General features: G+C 40.6%; 1 protein-coding gene across 1 annotated transcript in view; it reads left to right on the forward strand.

The window, feature by feature from the left end:
* NMUR2 (neuromedin U receptor 2) overlaps positions 1–6,346 on the forward strand; it is a 32,903-nt gene extending 26,557 nt beyond the window's left edge. Inside the window, exon 4 of the mRNA XM_069763532.1 lies at positions 1,892–6,346. Within this exon, the coding sequence (XP_069619633.1) occupies positions 1,892–2,151 (260 nt within the window). The 3' untranslated portion in view covers positions 2,152–6,346. The remainder of the gene's footprint in view (positions 1–1,891) is intronic.
* Positions 6,347–12,397: the final 6,051 nt, after the last annotated feature.

Genomic DNA, 12,397 nt, shown 5'->3' on the forward strand with positions numbered 1-12,397 from the left:
CGCACATGCGCGGCCGGAACTCCGCCCCCTCCTCCACCGGACCTTACAATGGGGCAACGGATGCGTTGTAAAACTGCATCCACTGCCCCCGTTGTGATTTTATTTCACAGTATGCGTCGGAACTTCGGCCAGACGCACTGCGACGGGCCCGTACCGACGCTAGTGTGAAAGTAGACTTAGCTAGTAGATGGAGATCAGATTGTAAGAGGGATGAAAATGGGCATTCGTCATTCACCTCCTTACATTGTACCGGTCCATTAATTGCTAACTTTTGAGGGTCCCTGAGCTGCAAATGTTTATGCACTTATCTTTTACTACTCACATCATGGTTTATTATGTTTATGCAACAATACTATTTTTGCTTATGAGACTATGCAGTCATGTGTACGGGGTAGGTAAGAAGAGTAAGGGGGTTCCATAGCCTAGCTGAACTGGATTGTAGGAGGATATATTATTTTTCTGGTGTGTCAAAAGATTCCTTAAAGGACTGAATATGTGCCTATCTCAAAAACCTGCTGTGTCTGAATCAAAACTAAACCTGAAGTGTCTGAATCTGTACCTATCGCCAAACCTGCAATGTCTGAATCAGTCCCTCCTTCTAAATCTGCTATGTCTAAACCACTACCTTTTCCTATACCTGCTGTGTCTGAACCATCAACCATTAATCTGCAACCTTTGTTTGAGCTCCCTCTGTTTTATCCTGAACCTTTCCCTGTTACAGTCTAATCTGAACTTAGACCTGATCCTGTTCCTGCCGCAACTGCAGTTCCTTGCTGGTCTGCACCTGGGGTGCCGCACTTGCGGTTCTGTGCCTGTCCATACTTGTGGTTCCATACTTGTCCACACTTGCGGTTCTTTGCCTGCCAGCAGAAGAAACTGAGACTGGTTGAGTACCAAGTTAAAGGGAACCTGCCACCCCCAAAATCGGTGGTGAGGTAAGCTCACCGTCATCAGGGGCTTATCTAAAGCATTCTGGAATGCTGTAGATAAGCCGCCGATGTTACCTGAAAGAGGAGAACAAGACGTTAGATTATACTCACCCAGGGGCGGTCCTGCTGCGGTCTGGTCAAATGGGTGTCTCAGGTCCGCTCCGGCGCCTCCCATCTTCATTCCATGACGTCCTCTTCTGGTTTTCACGCCGCGGCTCCGGCGCAGGCGTACTTTGTCTGCCCTGTTGAGGGTAGAGGAAATTACTGCAGTGCGCAGGCGCCAGAAAGGTCAGAGAGGCCCGGTGCCTGCGCACTGGAGTACTTTGCTCTGCCCTCAACAGGGCAGACAAAGTACGCCTGCGCCGGAGCTGTGGCGTGAAGACCAGAAGAGGACGTCATTAAATGAAGATGGGAGGCGCCGGAGCGGACCTGAGACACCCATTTGACCATACCGCAGCAGGACCGCCCCTGGGTGAGAATAATATAACCTCTTTTTCTCCTCTTTTAGGTTACATCAGGGGCTTATCTACAGCATTACAGAATGCTGTAGATAAGCCCCTGATGACGGTGAGCTTACCTCACCATCGATTTTGGGGGTGACAGGTTCCCTTTAAGCACTGGCATAGAATCAGTAGATAATCAGTGTGCTGTATTTAAAAAAAAATTTTATTTTATAGTATTTAATTTGTGTTTAAAAAAATTAGCTGGCTGAATAATTTATTTTCTGTTCAGAAATCCATCCGTTGAATGCCAAAACATTGGTTGAATCTCTACTACTGATAGATCAGATGCATATTATTTTCTCAGACTGTTCTTCTATATCCATTCCACCGAATGATAAAAAAGGTTGTACATGATTTTCGTGTAGGTTTCAACTTTCCGTAAAGATAAGAACATAACCCAAAATTGAATGGGAGAGATGATGACATTAACATCTTGTTTGTCTGTTTTTCATCTTCTAGGAGTCTTCTTCTATCTGAGTTCGGCTGTCAACCCCCTGATCTACAATCTCCTCTCCAGACGCTTTCGCTCTGCGTTCAGAAACTTTTTGCCTCCTCTCTTCAAACACTGGACCCCTAAACTTCCTGTTCAGGTGCTTGTTCCCCAGAAGAGCACTATAATTGTGGCCAATCAAAACCGCAAATACTCTGCTGAAGAAGGAAGTCCTTCGTTTCCTCATCGCGTTTCCGTCTGCAGCTCCCACCTTTCTACTGTTCTGTGACCGGGCCATGGTCAACTGAGCAGTAAGGTCTTCTTACTGAACATGGGCATTGGACATGTCAGTAGTCAATAAGTTACTGTCAAAAAAAGAAAAAAATCCTCTTTCTCGGAATGACTTTAGCTAGGAGGAAAAGAACTCTAAAAAAACCTAAAAGAAACCCTCACGCTTAGTCAATGGCTGACACAGCCATAAGAGAAAGGACTTAATCGAAGAACAGCTTTCCCATTTCATTGCTAAAGTGGATTAAAACATCTTGCTCTGTGCATGCTGATCACTGTGTTCAACTGATGTTTTCTCGTACTTTAAGCCTACTGACAGTAAAGCAGACATACGACTTTAATTTTTATTCTTTTTTATGACTGACAGATATACTTTTATATGCAGTGTGTGATAATACACAACATTTTCAAAGGGCTTACATTATATGTAAAAAAGAAATAGACTTAGCCGAAAGATTCTTTACTTAAAAAAAATATTCATGTCTGTTGTTGTGAGCAAAGCTGTGCCATAAAATGGTTCTTAACTCATTACCAGGGGCATAACTACCTTGGTTACAGAGGTTTTCAATGAGAAAGGGCCTGGCGGGTGAGGGGTCCGCCGGCGCCAGCAAATACTTCAGCTGGATGTGCGTGGAAGATATATATATCACGATGGGGCATAGGATGAGTAACATATATACCAGGATGGGGCCCAGGATAAGAGATATACAGTTGTGACCAGTTGTGCTCAAAAGTCTACATACCCCGGCAGAATTTTTGCTTTCTTGGCCTTTTTTCAGAGAATATGTATGATAACACCAAAACTTTTTCTCCACTCATGGTTAGTGGTTGGGTGAAGCCATTTATTGTCAAACTACTGTGTTTTCTCTTTTTAAATAATAATGACAACCAAAAACATTCAAATGACCCTGATAAAAAGTTCACATACCCCATTTCTTAACACCGTGTATTGCCCCCTCTAACATCAATAAGAGCTTGAACTCTTTTGTGGTAGTTGTGGATGAGGTTCCTTATTTTCTCAGATGGTAAAGCTGCCCACTTTTCTTGGCAAAAAGCCTCCAGTTCCTGTAAATTCCTGGGCTGCCTAGCATGAACTGCGTTCTTGAGATCTCCCCACAGTGGCTCAATGATATTGAGGTCAGGAGACTGAGATGGCCACTCCAGAACCTTCACTTTGTTCTGCTGTAGCCAGTGACTGGTCGACTTGTCCTTATGATTTGGATCGTTGTCATTTTGGAATGTTCTAGTACGTCCCATGCGCAGCTTCCAGGCTGATGATTGCAAATTTGCCTCCAGTACTTGCTGATAACATGCTGCATTCATCTTTCCTTCAACTTTGACCAAGTTTCCTGTGCCTTTGTAGCTCACACATCCCCAAAACATCAGCGATTCACCTCCGTGCTTTACAGTAGGAATGGTGTTCCTTTCATCATAGGCCTAGTTGACCTCTCTCCAAATGTAACATTTAAGTTTGTCTCTGTGCTGTTTTGCATATTGTAGGTGAGATACTTTGTGGCATTTGCGCAGTAATGGCTTTCTTCTGGCGACTCGACCAAGCAGCCCATTTTTCTTCAAGTGCCGTATTGTGCATCTTGAAACAGCCACACCGCTAGTTTTCAGAGACTCCCATATTTCAGCTGATGTTATTTGTGGGCTTTTCTTGCATCCCAAACATTTTCCTGGCAGTTGTGGACGACATTTTTGCTGGTCTACCTGACCGTGGTTTTGTTTTTACAGAGCCCCTGTTTTTCCATTTCTTAATCACAATTTGAATGCTGCTGACTGGCATTATCAATTTCCCATAGATCCAATGACAATTCTCATAATCCAGAAACATCAGTGGCTGGATGAAAGATGCAAGAGTCTGTCTGGATCCCAGACCAGAAACGTCAGTGGCTGGATGAAAGATGCAAAAGTCTGTCTGGATCCCAGAAACTCACTCAGCTTTTATGCACACACACTGATTACAAGCAAACAGGTCACAGGTGAGGATGTTACCTTTAGTAGCCATTCAAACCCATTTGTGTCAACTTCTGTGCATGTTATTAGGCCAAAATCACTAGGCAATGTGAACTTTTGATCAGGGTCATTTGGATGTTTTGGGTTTTCATTACGATTTAAAACAAGAAAACAAAGTAGTTTGACAATAAATGGCTTCACCCAACCACTAACCATGAGTGGAGAAAAAGTTTTTGTGTTATTCATATTCTCTGAAAAAAGGCCAAGAAAGCAAAAATTCTGCTGGGCTATGTAAACTTCTGAGCACAACTGTATATACCAGGATGGGATATATGTGTATATATATATATATATAAGGATGGGGCCTAGGATGAGTGACATATATGGGGCCCAGTATATGGGGCCCAGTAGGATGGGGCCCAGTATAAGGCCCATATAGCGGAATGGGCAATATATATATCAGGATGGGGCCTAGGATAAGTGACATATATACCAGGATTGTAGATATATATACCAGGATGAGGGACATATATACCAGGATGGAGGGCATATATATGAGGAAGGGGGAGAGGCCCGGTCCAAATCTTGTTCAGGGGCCAATCAGACTTTAGCTATGCCACTGCTCATCACCTGAGATTTTACAGAATATACTGTATAAATTATACAGTAATTTTGCCATTTGAGATGATTTCACTACATATTAAAGTGTGGTTTTGTGACTTTAATATTGATGACCTATCCACCAGATATCAGATTATTGGGGTTCTGAAATTGACACCCTCATCGATCAGCTCATTGAATATGTCATGGTGCTTTGGAAGTGGCACATCTCTATAAATGAGTTGTGGAAGCTTCCAGAACCATTTATGGCCTCTCTACTGTATAGAGCTGTGACACTTCCAGTGCAGATCCTTCGACTGGGTGATATGTAAAGTGCCAGGAATCAAAACCCCACTCATTATCATTCTGGAAAACCCCTTTAAATTTTACACTATGTTCAATCCGATCACTAATAGAGTGTTCTGCAGCTATAAATTCCGGGTCTCAGAGAAAACAAGTTTCGGACTTTAGAAGAGTATAATGGTATTTTGGTCCTTTGAGAACCGATCCATCATGGCTCCATTTTGAACAGAAGTATTGACACTACCATGATGTGAACCAAAAGGAAGCCATTATTTCACCAAACTAATTTTTTTGTGTTATAGAATAAAATTATGTAAAAAAATGTTTAATTTCCAGTAATTTACATGTAATATATTTTATTACTAAGCAGTATTAGGTGTCACATAATGGACAGTCCCAAAAAATGATGTTAGTTTCTAAACTAAAATATTTTAAGTCATTTTGTGACCTAAAATGATAACATTTACTGTTTACAAGCAAAGTCGCATTCAGGGTTACATTTTTCGTAATTCGCGAATTATGACCACCAGAAGGCTCCAAGATAACCTGGGCCATTAAAGGGAAGATTTCAAAATAAAAACTTTGTACATTAATAAAGTGTCTCATAGATTTTCACACAAACCCTGGTGTACTTACTTCTAAAATCCATGTCAGTATTAATGTATAATCCCTTATAAATCAAGCTTACCTACTTTTGAAGCTGGATTTTATAGGTAAATACATCAGCTTCTTCAGATATAAGACATTTATTTAATAATGTATGCAGTTTAAATTGTGAAAAGTCTCCTCACCTTGGCATGTCAGGCTTGACATGTCACTCTCCGCAAGGAGAAATGTTACCCCTTTGGAACTCAACCAAATCAGATCTCACACTTTGCGCAGATGAGGGGCAGTACCCCGAAACACAGTCTCTGTAAATTTTGGTTTTGGCTTTTATGCTAAGTCATGTGACAAGGCTCGTTGGAGGGTCAGTATTGACTTTTAGGATTCCTACTTCCAATAGGTGGTGCTAGAGTTTTTCAACTCTGAAGAGACAAGTGGGGTACACAAGATACAGAACTTTTCCACGCTTTGATGTTAGGGTTGTTGAGTCATTCCCATTGCCAAGTTGCCAGTGTGAAAGGAACATTGACTTCCTACGGTTATAACGTCATTGCGTTTCATGGTGGATCATCACCCACTAGCAGTACATTTGTTCTAATCACGGAATGCCATAGATCTTACTGTGATGTCTTGTATTTAATGGTGTAATCTACAGAATATCCCTGTCTACTGTAGTGAACCTGCTATTGTACAGCACACAGTGAATGTATTTTATTTAAGAATAAAGTAAATTAAAACAACTTCAAGTTCTGTCATCTTGTAAATGACGGCTTCCTGTCTCTTTAATTTTCATGATGTGTACCAACGGTGCATATGTGCCACAACCATAAATGTTCCTCTGCAGACCCCCAGTCAGAAGTGTCTCGAATAGCCAAATCAGATCTCTAGCTATGCACTGATGAACGGCAAGAGCATGAAACACGTGTCTGCAAATGGTGCTTCTGGTTTAGCTTCTTACCCCAAGACAGATGACTAGGCTTGTTAAAAGATCGATCTTGACTTTTAGGATTTCTGCATCCAATAGGTGGCTCTAGAGTTCCTGTCCATCAATTTGGATATGTTGGGACCTGAACTAACCGATCCTTCTACACTCACAGACAACGTAGGGGTTATTTCTTAGGTTCGGTATGTATTCGGTGTAGATTTTTCTGGTTGCAGTATTGCTAGCTTCTATTTCCCACAAAGTGTTCCACCTTACCCATGGGTGTAACTGTAAGAGGAGACGATGGTACTCCTGAAGAGCCCCTGTATGATGGGAAAGCATCTTCTAACGCTGTCTTCCTTCACCTTCTTAGAGATTGTCAGATATGAAGATATGTCACTATTGATATAGAGATGTCCATGGGACAGCATGCACCTTCAGTGAATGGGAAATCCTGATGCAGGATTTGAAGATCTTGGAGTCAAAAGAGGAAGGAGGACCGTGCTAGTCTCTATATTCAATCCAGGATGCTGAGATATGATATGTGTTTTTTTTGTGGAATTATAAGGATCGCACATGCCAAAGTGTTCTGTGGCAACGCAAGGCAATAGTAAGATGGGTTTCTCTGAGTGTGTGGCATCGCTCTCTTCAGATGTTTCCCACTCAGGTCTGATACCCACAGATGACCCAAGATATGAAGAAAGAGCAAGAAAGGATTCAGACCCATTTTATAAAAATAGAACTTTTTTTATCACAGATACAGTAGGTAGCATGTACAAAGCTTGTTCACATCTTCTTTATTGCAGAGTTAGTGGTCTCATTTGGAGGCACATCGCTTGTCAGCTACGACAGTTCAGTAATGCAGCATACATGGTTTGCATACTCCATTTTGACTAACGGTTCTCTACCGAACACGGCCATCTTCAATGGTACCCATGTCGCAGATTAGAAAGCTTAGTGTTTGTTCACTAACATTCCTAGGTCTGGCCTACCCTTTGCCTTCCAGCTCTCTTCTTCTGCTCTGTCTCAGGGTTACCTACAACCCACAGCTATACCTCCTTTGGCTCCCCTGACCATACCTACAACAGATGAGTTTCCAAGATCTTCCAGCTGTATTCAATTCTCTCCTTTATGCAGTAGTGTTACTTTCAGAGCTTGCTATCACTGACCCTGCAATCTTCCTGTCACACACTGGTATGAGGCTCACTTCTTTCCTTTTCCAGTGCTAATCACTAGCTGATGACTCCTTTGACCAGAAAGTCATGTTCCTCTTACTTCCAGATGCTCCTCCCATCTGCATGAAAAACTCATACTTTTATTAATCAAATGAGTTGCCAAATGAATTGAAAATCTAGTCCAGACATTGACAAGATTTTTATTTGAAATAATAATTTTCATCTTCAAACTTTTCTTTCGTCAAAGAATGCTCCCTTAGCAGCAATTCCAGCATTGCAGACCTTTGGCAATCTAGCATTCTTTGGTATTCCTGATGACTTCATTAATAAATTGTATGAATCATTGTTGAACTGCATGGATGCAGTCCTTCAAGCTCATGGAAGTCACACAAAATATTAAATGTGACTCTAATAGCACCACAACTTCATATATTTGTATTTTAATTTAATTATTTGTTTGAATATCACATTACTTTCTGTCAACGACAAAACTTTTGTCTTGCCAAAATCTGACCATTCTGTGTCCATTAACTGATCAATATTTCTGCATTGATGACAATTTATTTTCTTAACCTAAACCACATTTCGGAGGGTTTCAGCTTTCAAAAGAATAATTTATACAATCAATGGATGAATTTTACGTCAGGTTATTATAAGCTTTTATTTTCTTAACATGGATAAGCGACATAACGTCTGTCAGGGAGTGTAAGGGTCAACTGTAAATATCGAGTCTTTGCTGATGAAATGTTGATAGCTGTACTTCAGTAACCAGAGAAACATCTGACTAAAAGATCAAAAAACACTGAAGCAGCCAACTTCATGAAAACCAAAATTTGTTCCAGTCTGAAAACTTTTAATCAAAAGCTTGATATCAAACTAAACCAAGAGTGGCAAAGATTTGACAACTGCTGCTGCAATCTCAGAAGAACGCAGCAGTGGTTGTTTCCTGGAGGCCATGGACAATTATATTAAAACCTTCAATCAAACCTTCTTAGGATGCCAGAAACCAAATTGATCATTTATTTAATTGAAATGGATGTTGAAGAGTGAAGTTACACAAAGAGATGTAGATGTATTTTGTACTTTTCTCTTCCTTTAATGATTCTCGTTTTGGATTGAAAAACTGCATCACAAAACCAGAACTAAATGTGCACATGTACAAGCACCCTTAGGGGTTTTAATCAATTTCCATTAACCAAAGTCTCATAATGAATTGTACACACTTGTGCCTTGTAGCTGTTATTAGTGGCAGAAAATGTTCTTCTCTCGCTCCCCCCCCAACTTGTTCATTGTATAAAACGAGACCCACAAGCAAAACATGAAAAGTGCGTAATACCTATTGAACATGAAAATTGTTCTTGATCATGTGGTTAACAATAATAGAAAAGCATGAAAAAGGTACAGCGCACTTCATTAGATACCAGAAATAAAGACAAAAATCGATCTGTTATGTGGAGGTAACAGAAAGAGCCATTTTTTCTTTATTACTACAAAAACAGTAATCTCAAGAAAATCTAAACACAGAAAATGCACAAAAAAAATTAAAAAAAATATCCCAGGACCTTCTCCCTTGATCTTCTCCTTTTGTTTGATCCTACTTTGTGTCATAATTGAAATTGAGAAAAAAAAGATCTGTGTGATTGTGAAGATCAGCCATGTCCTTCTTCTAACTATCCTGTTTGTGGCTGTGAGACAACTAGCTGCAGCAGAAACCTCTGTCCTCCCTGCCCTATCGGCATGAGAAACTTCATTCGATCTTTTGAGGATGGAACTGATCTTCAGGAGTATGAACCCCTTTGTTCTCTGCAGGATTTATACCAAGCATTTCCCCGACTAAAGCATTGACATAAGTATTCAATTTCCCAGATATCTATGCATCAATAAACTGAAAATTCAAATAATTCTAATAAAAAGAACTTTAACGTTCGCAACGGGAAAATATTAGTCCCCGGTCAGAAAAAAGTGTCTGAAATACAAAAATAAACTAACCTCTGCACTAATACATACCTTACACTACCGGCTCCAAGACTTCTCCTGAGTTGCACCAATCCTCTGGAATGCTCTACCCCAAGAAATTAGGGCTAACCACAACTGATACAGTTTTAGACGCTCCCACAAAACACATCTGTTTAACACGCTGCCTAATCGAAGTGTGTGTGTGTCATTCACTAGTTATTTGAGAATAACTCGCCATCAAACTCCGCCATACCCCAAAACACCACAAATACTGTCTGGTGACTAGCTCATCCTGCCTTTATCTGTCCCCCATTCTCTCAAGATGGCTGGATCATCATTGTAAATACGCACCTGTATTTTGTGTCTCACTACACCTCATTGTAGATTGCAAGCTCTTACGGGCAGGGTCATCATTATTTTGCTCTAATTATTGTATTGTCTTTAACTCTGTTGCTTATGACTTGCATATGAACTGTTGAATTGTAAAGCGCTGCGAAATATGTTGGCGCTGTTTAAATAAAGATTATTATTATTATTATATTAATGATTACCAATGATAAGGTAACGAGCAATTACAATTTCTGATATACAAAAAAAAAAACCTAATCCTTTGCTGACCTTACGATCTTCTTCGCGAGAAACACTTATTATAAGCAGCATGTCATGAAATTGGGCATCTTAAGTGTTTTGCAGAAAGAAATTGCACGTTATCCTCCGATTTAACTACTACAAATGAGCCGATTACTGTGTACTGGATTCCATCAAACACTGTCAACTACAAAACTCGTCATAAAGACAGGAATTTATATCCAGAACTTGCACCATTCCAGCAAACAACCTGCCCAGCAGGGGAGAATATCATGGAAAGTAAAATGCGGGTAAAGTAAATCTTATCATTCTAATAAACTGCAGCATATCAATTCATATTATACTTGTCACAATCCTGCCTGCAGGGTGCCTGAAACTACAAAGACATCATAACTGATTGGTTGTCCCAAAAATACCAGTACTTATTCACTAAACATGGTCTTATGCATCATAGTTCTATCACCCAAAGGAGTAAAAAGTATGAAGTTTGCCAGTTTATAAATAGGTTGATTTTTAGATATGTGCAAATCCTTTTTTTCAGCATTTTTCAGAATTCACTGAATCTGGTGAATTTGAAAAAATTGCGATTCACTTAACGCCAATCACCAAACATTCCCCCTACCATTTTGCACAATGCAGAAGATTGCATCAGACAGAGAAGGTGTCATGGTTAGGACAAGGTTAATGTCCTGTGCTATGAGGTTTAATGTTGTTAGCCTCTCTTTCAAGATGGGAGGGCTATTTATACTTGCTCCTAACCTGGTATCCTTGTCATCTATAGGTTTTTCTGCAGTATGTATGCTTGACCTCTGAAGTGTGTGCTGGCTTGCATAGTGTCTTGCTGTCATGTGCTGGATTACTGGCCTCTGGCTTGGCTTCTAACAATTCCCTGACTCTCCCTGTTGGTATCTTGTAATCTCCTGGCTACGACCTCTGCTTGTTTCACTATTCTTTTATGCTTGTTCCTTCTCTCTTTCCCGGCGTCTGGCTCTGCCCCCTGACCGCTTCCCACTCTGTCACATGCTCTAAGGTCCTGTTGCTTTACCTGATCACTCTGTCTCATGTGGAAGGTCCCGTTGGTGATCAGGTTAGTTACCTGGTGTCTGGTCCAGCTCTGTTGCTGCTGGGTGCAGTTTCCTCTGCAACATTAATACCAGGTATCGTGACAGAAGGCTCACATGGCCTTGGCTGGGCTTCTCCATAATGTCTTGCATCTATCATATCATGTGGTATGGCACAGCCAATGAGGAGACTATCATAGCCTGTATAAAAGCAAAAGAAGGGAAGGCAGCAACCATTTGTTGTGAATCTGGATAGTGAGAAAATGTCACAGCTTACAGCTTTAGTTTTAGAGATCGGGTAAGAAAACCATCAAACTCTGAAGAAACTTACCTTCCAGGTACCCAAGTGCAGCTTTTTGATTAGTTAATCATACTGCAGTGCAATAATGATATCGTGTCAGCCATGGCTAATCAAAAGCCGTGCTGGGGATTGCGGAAAGTAAGAGATTCTACTGACATGGCATATGACCCCCAAATCAGTCCTCTCATATCCAATGGCCATATATGGTGAGGTCCCTTTGACATTAATAAAGCTACGAATTCATTAAAGAGCTTTAAAGGGGTCAGATACAGTTTTTGTAGACCTCAGAGCGTTAAACACAAATCGGTCCTCCCAATTGGGGTACTTGCAATTTTTTGAAAAAATTTGTTGAAGTTGGCTAACTCGAATTTATAAAAAATACACTTATCTCTAGTTGTTTTCCATTGTGTATTGGAACGCAGAACAAATCTTTTAAAAAATAGATGTTGTGGCCCAAGTCATAGAGAGGCAATGAGGTCAATGTAACACAGTTTCATATCTGTTGGCTGAAGCATGTAATTGGCTGCAGATGTCGAGTGACTACAAGGAAAAATGACAGGAGGTATCACTCATGCGCTGCTGAGATAGAATCTTTAAAATCAGATCATTTCAAGGTCACGCCGGACCTCTTCCTCAGGACAAACCTGACCAGGTTTTTGCGAAAACCTCCTTAATGGTTCCTTACTCGGAGTTGACCACTTTGTGCATCACTTCTGTTAATATTCTGCATCTTTTTGTTGTGTTTAGATAAAATCTTTATTATGACTTTGAAAAAAAAA

Source organism: Ranitomeya imitator, chromosome 4, assembly GCF_032444005.1.
Source record: "Ranitomeya imitator isolate aRanImi1 chromosome 4, aRanImi1.pri, whole genome shotgun sequence".
Classification (NCBI taxonomy): Eukaryota; Metazoa; Chordata; class Amphibia; order Anura; family Dendrobatidae; genus Ranitomeya; species Ranitomeya imitator.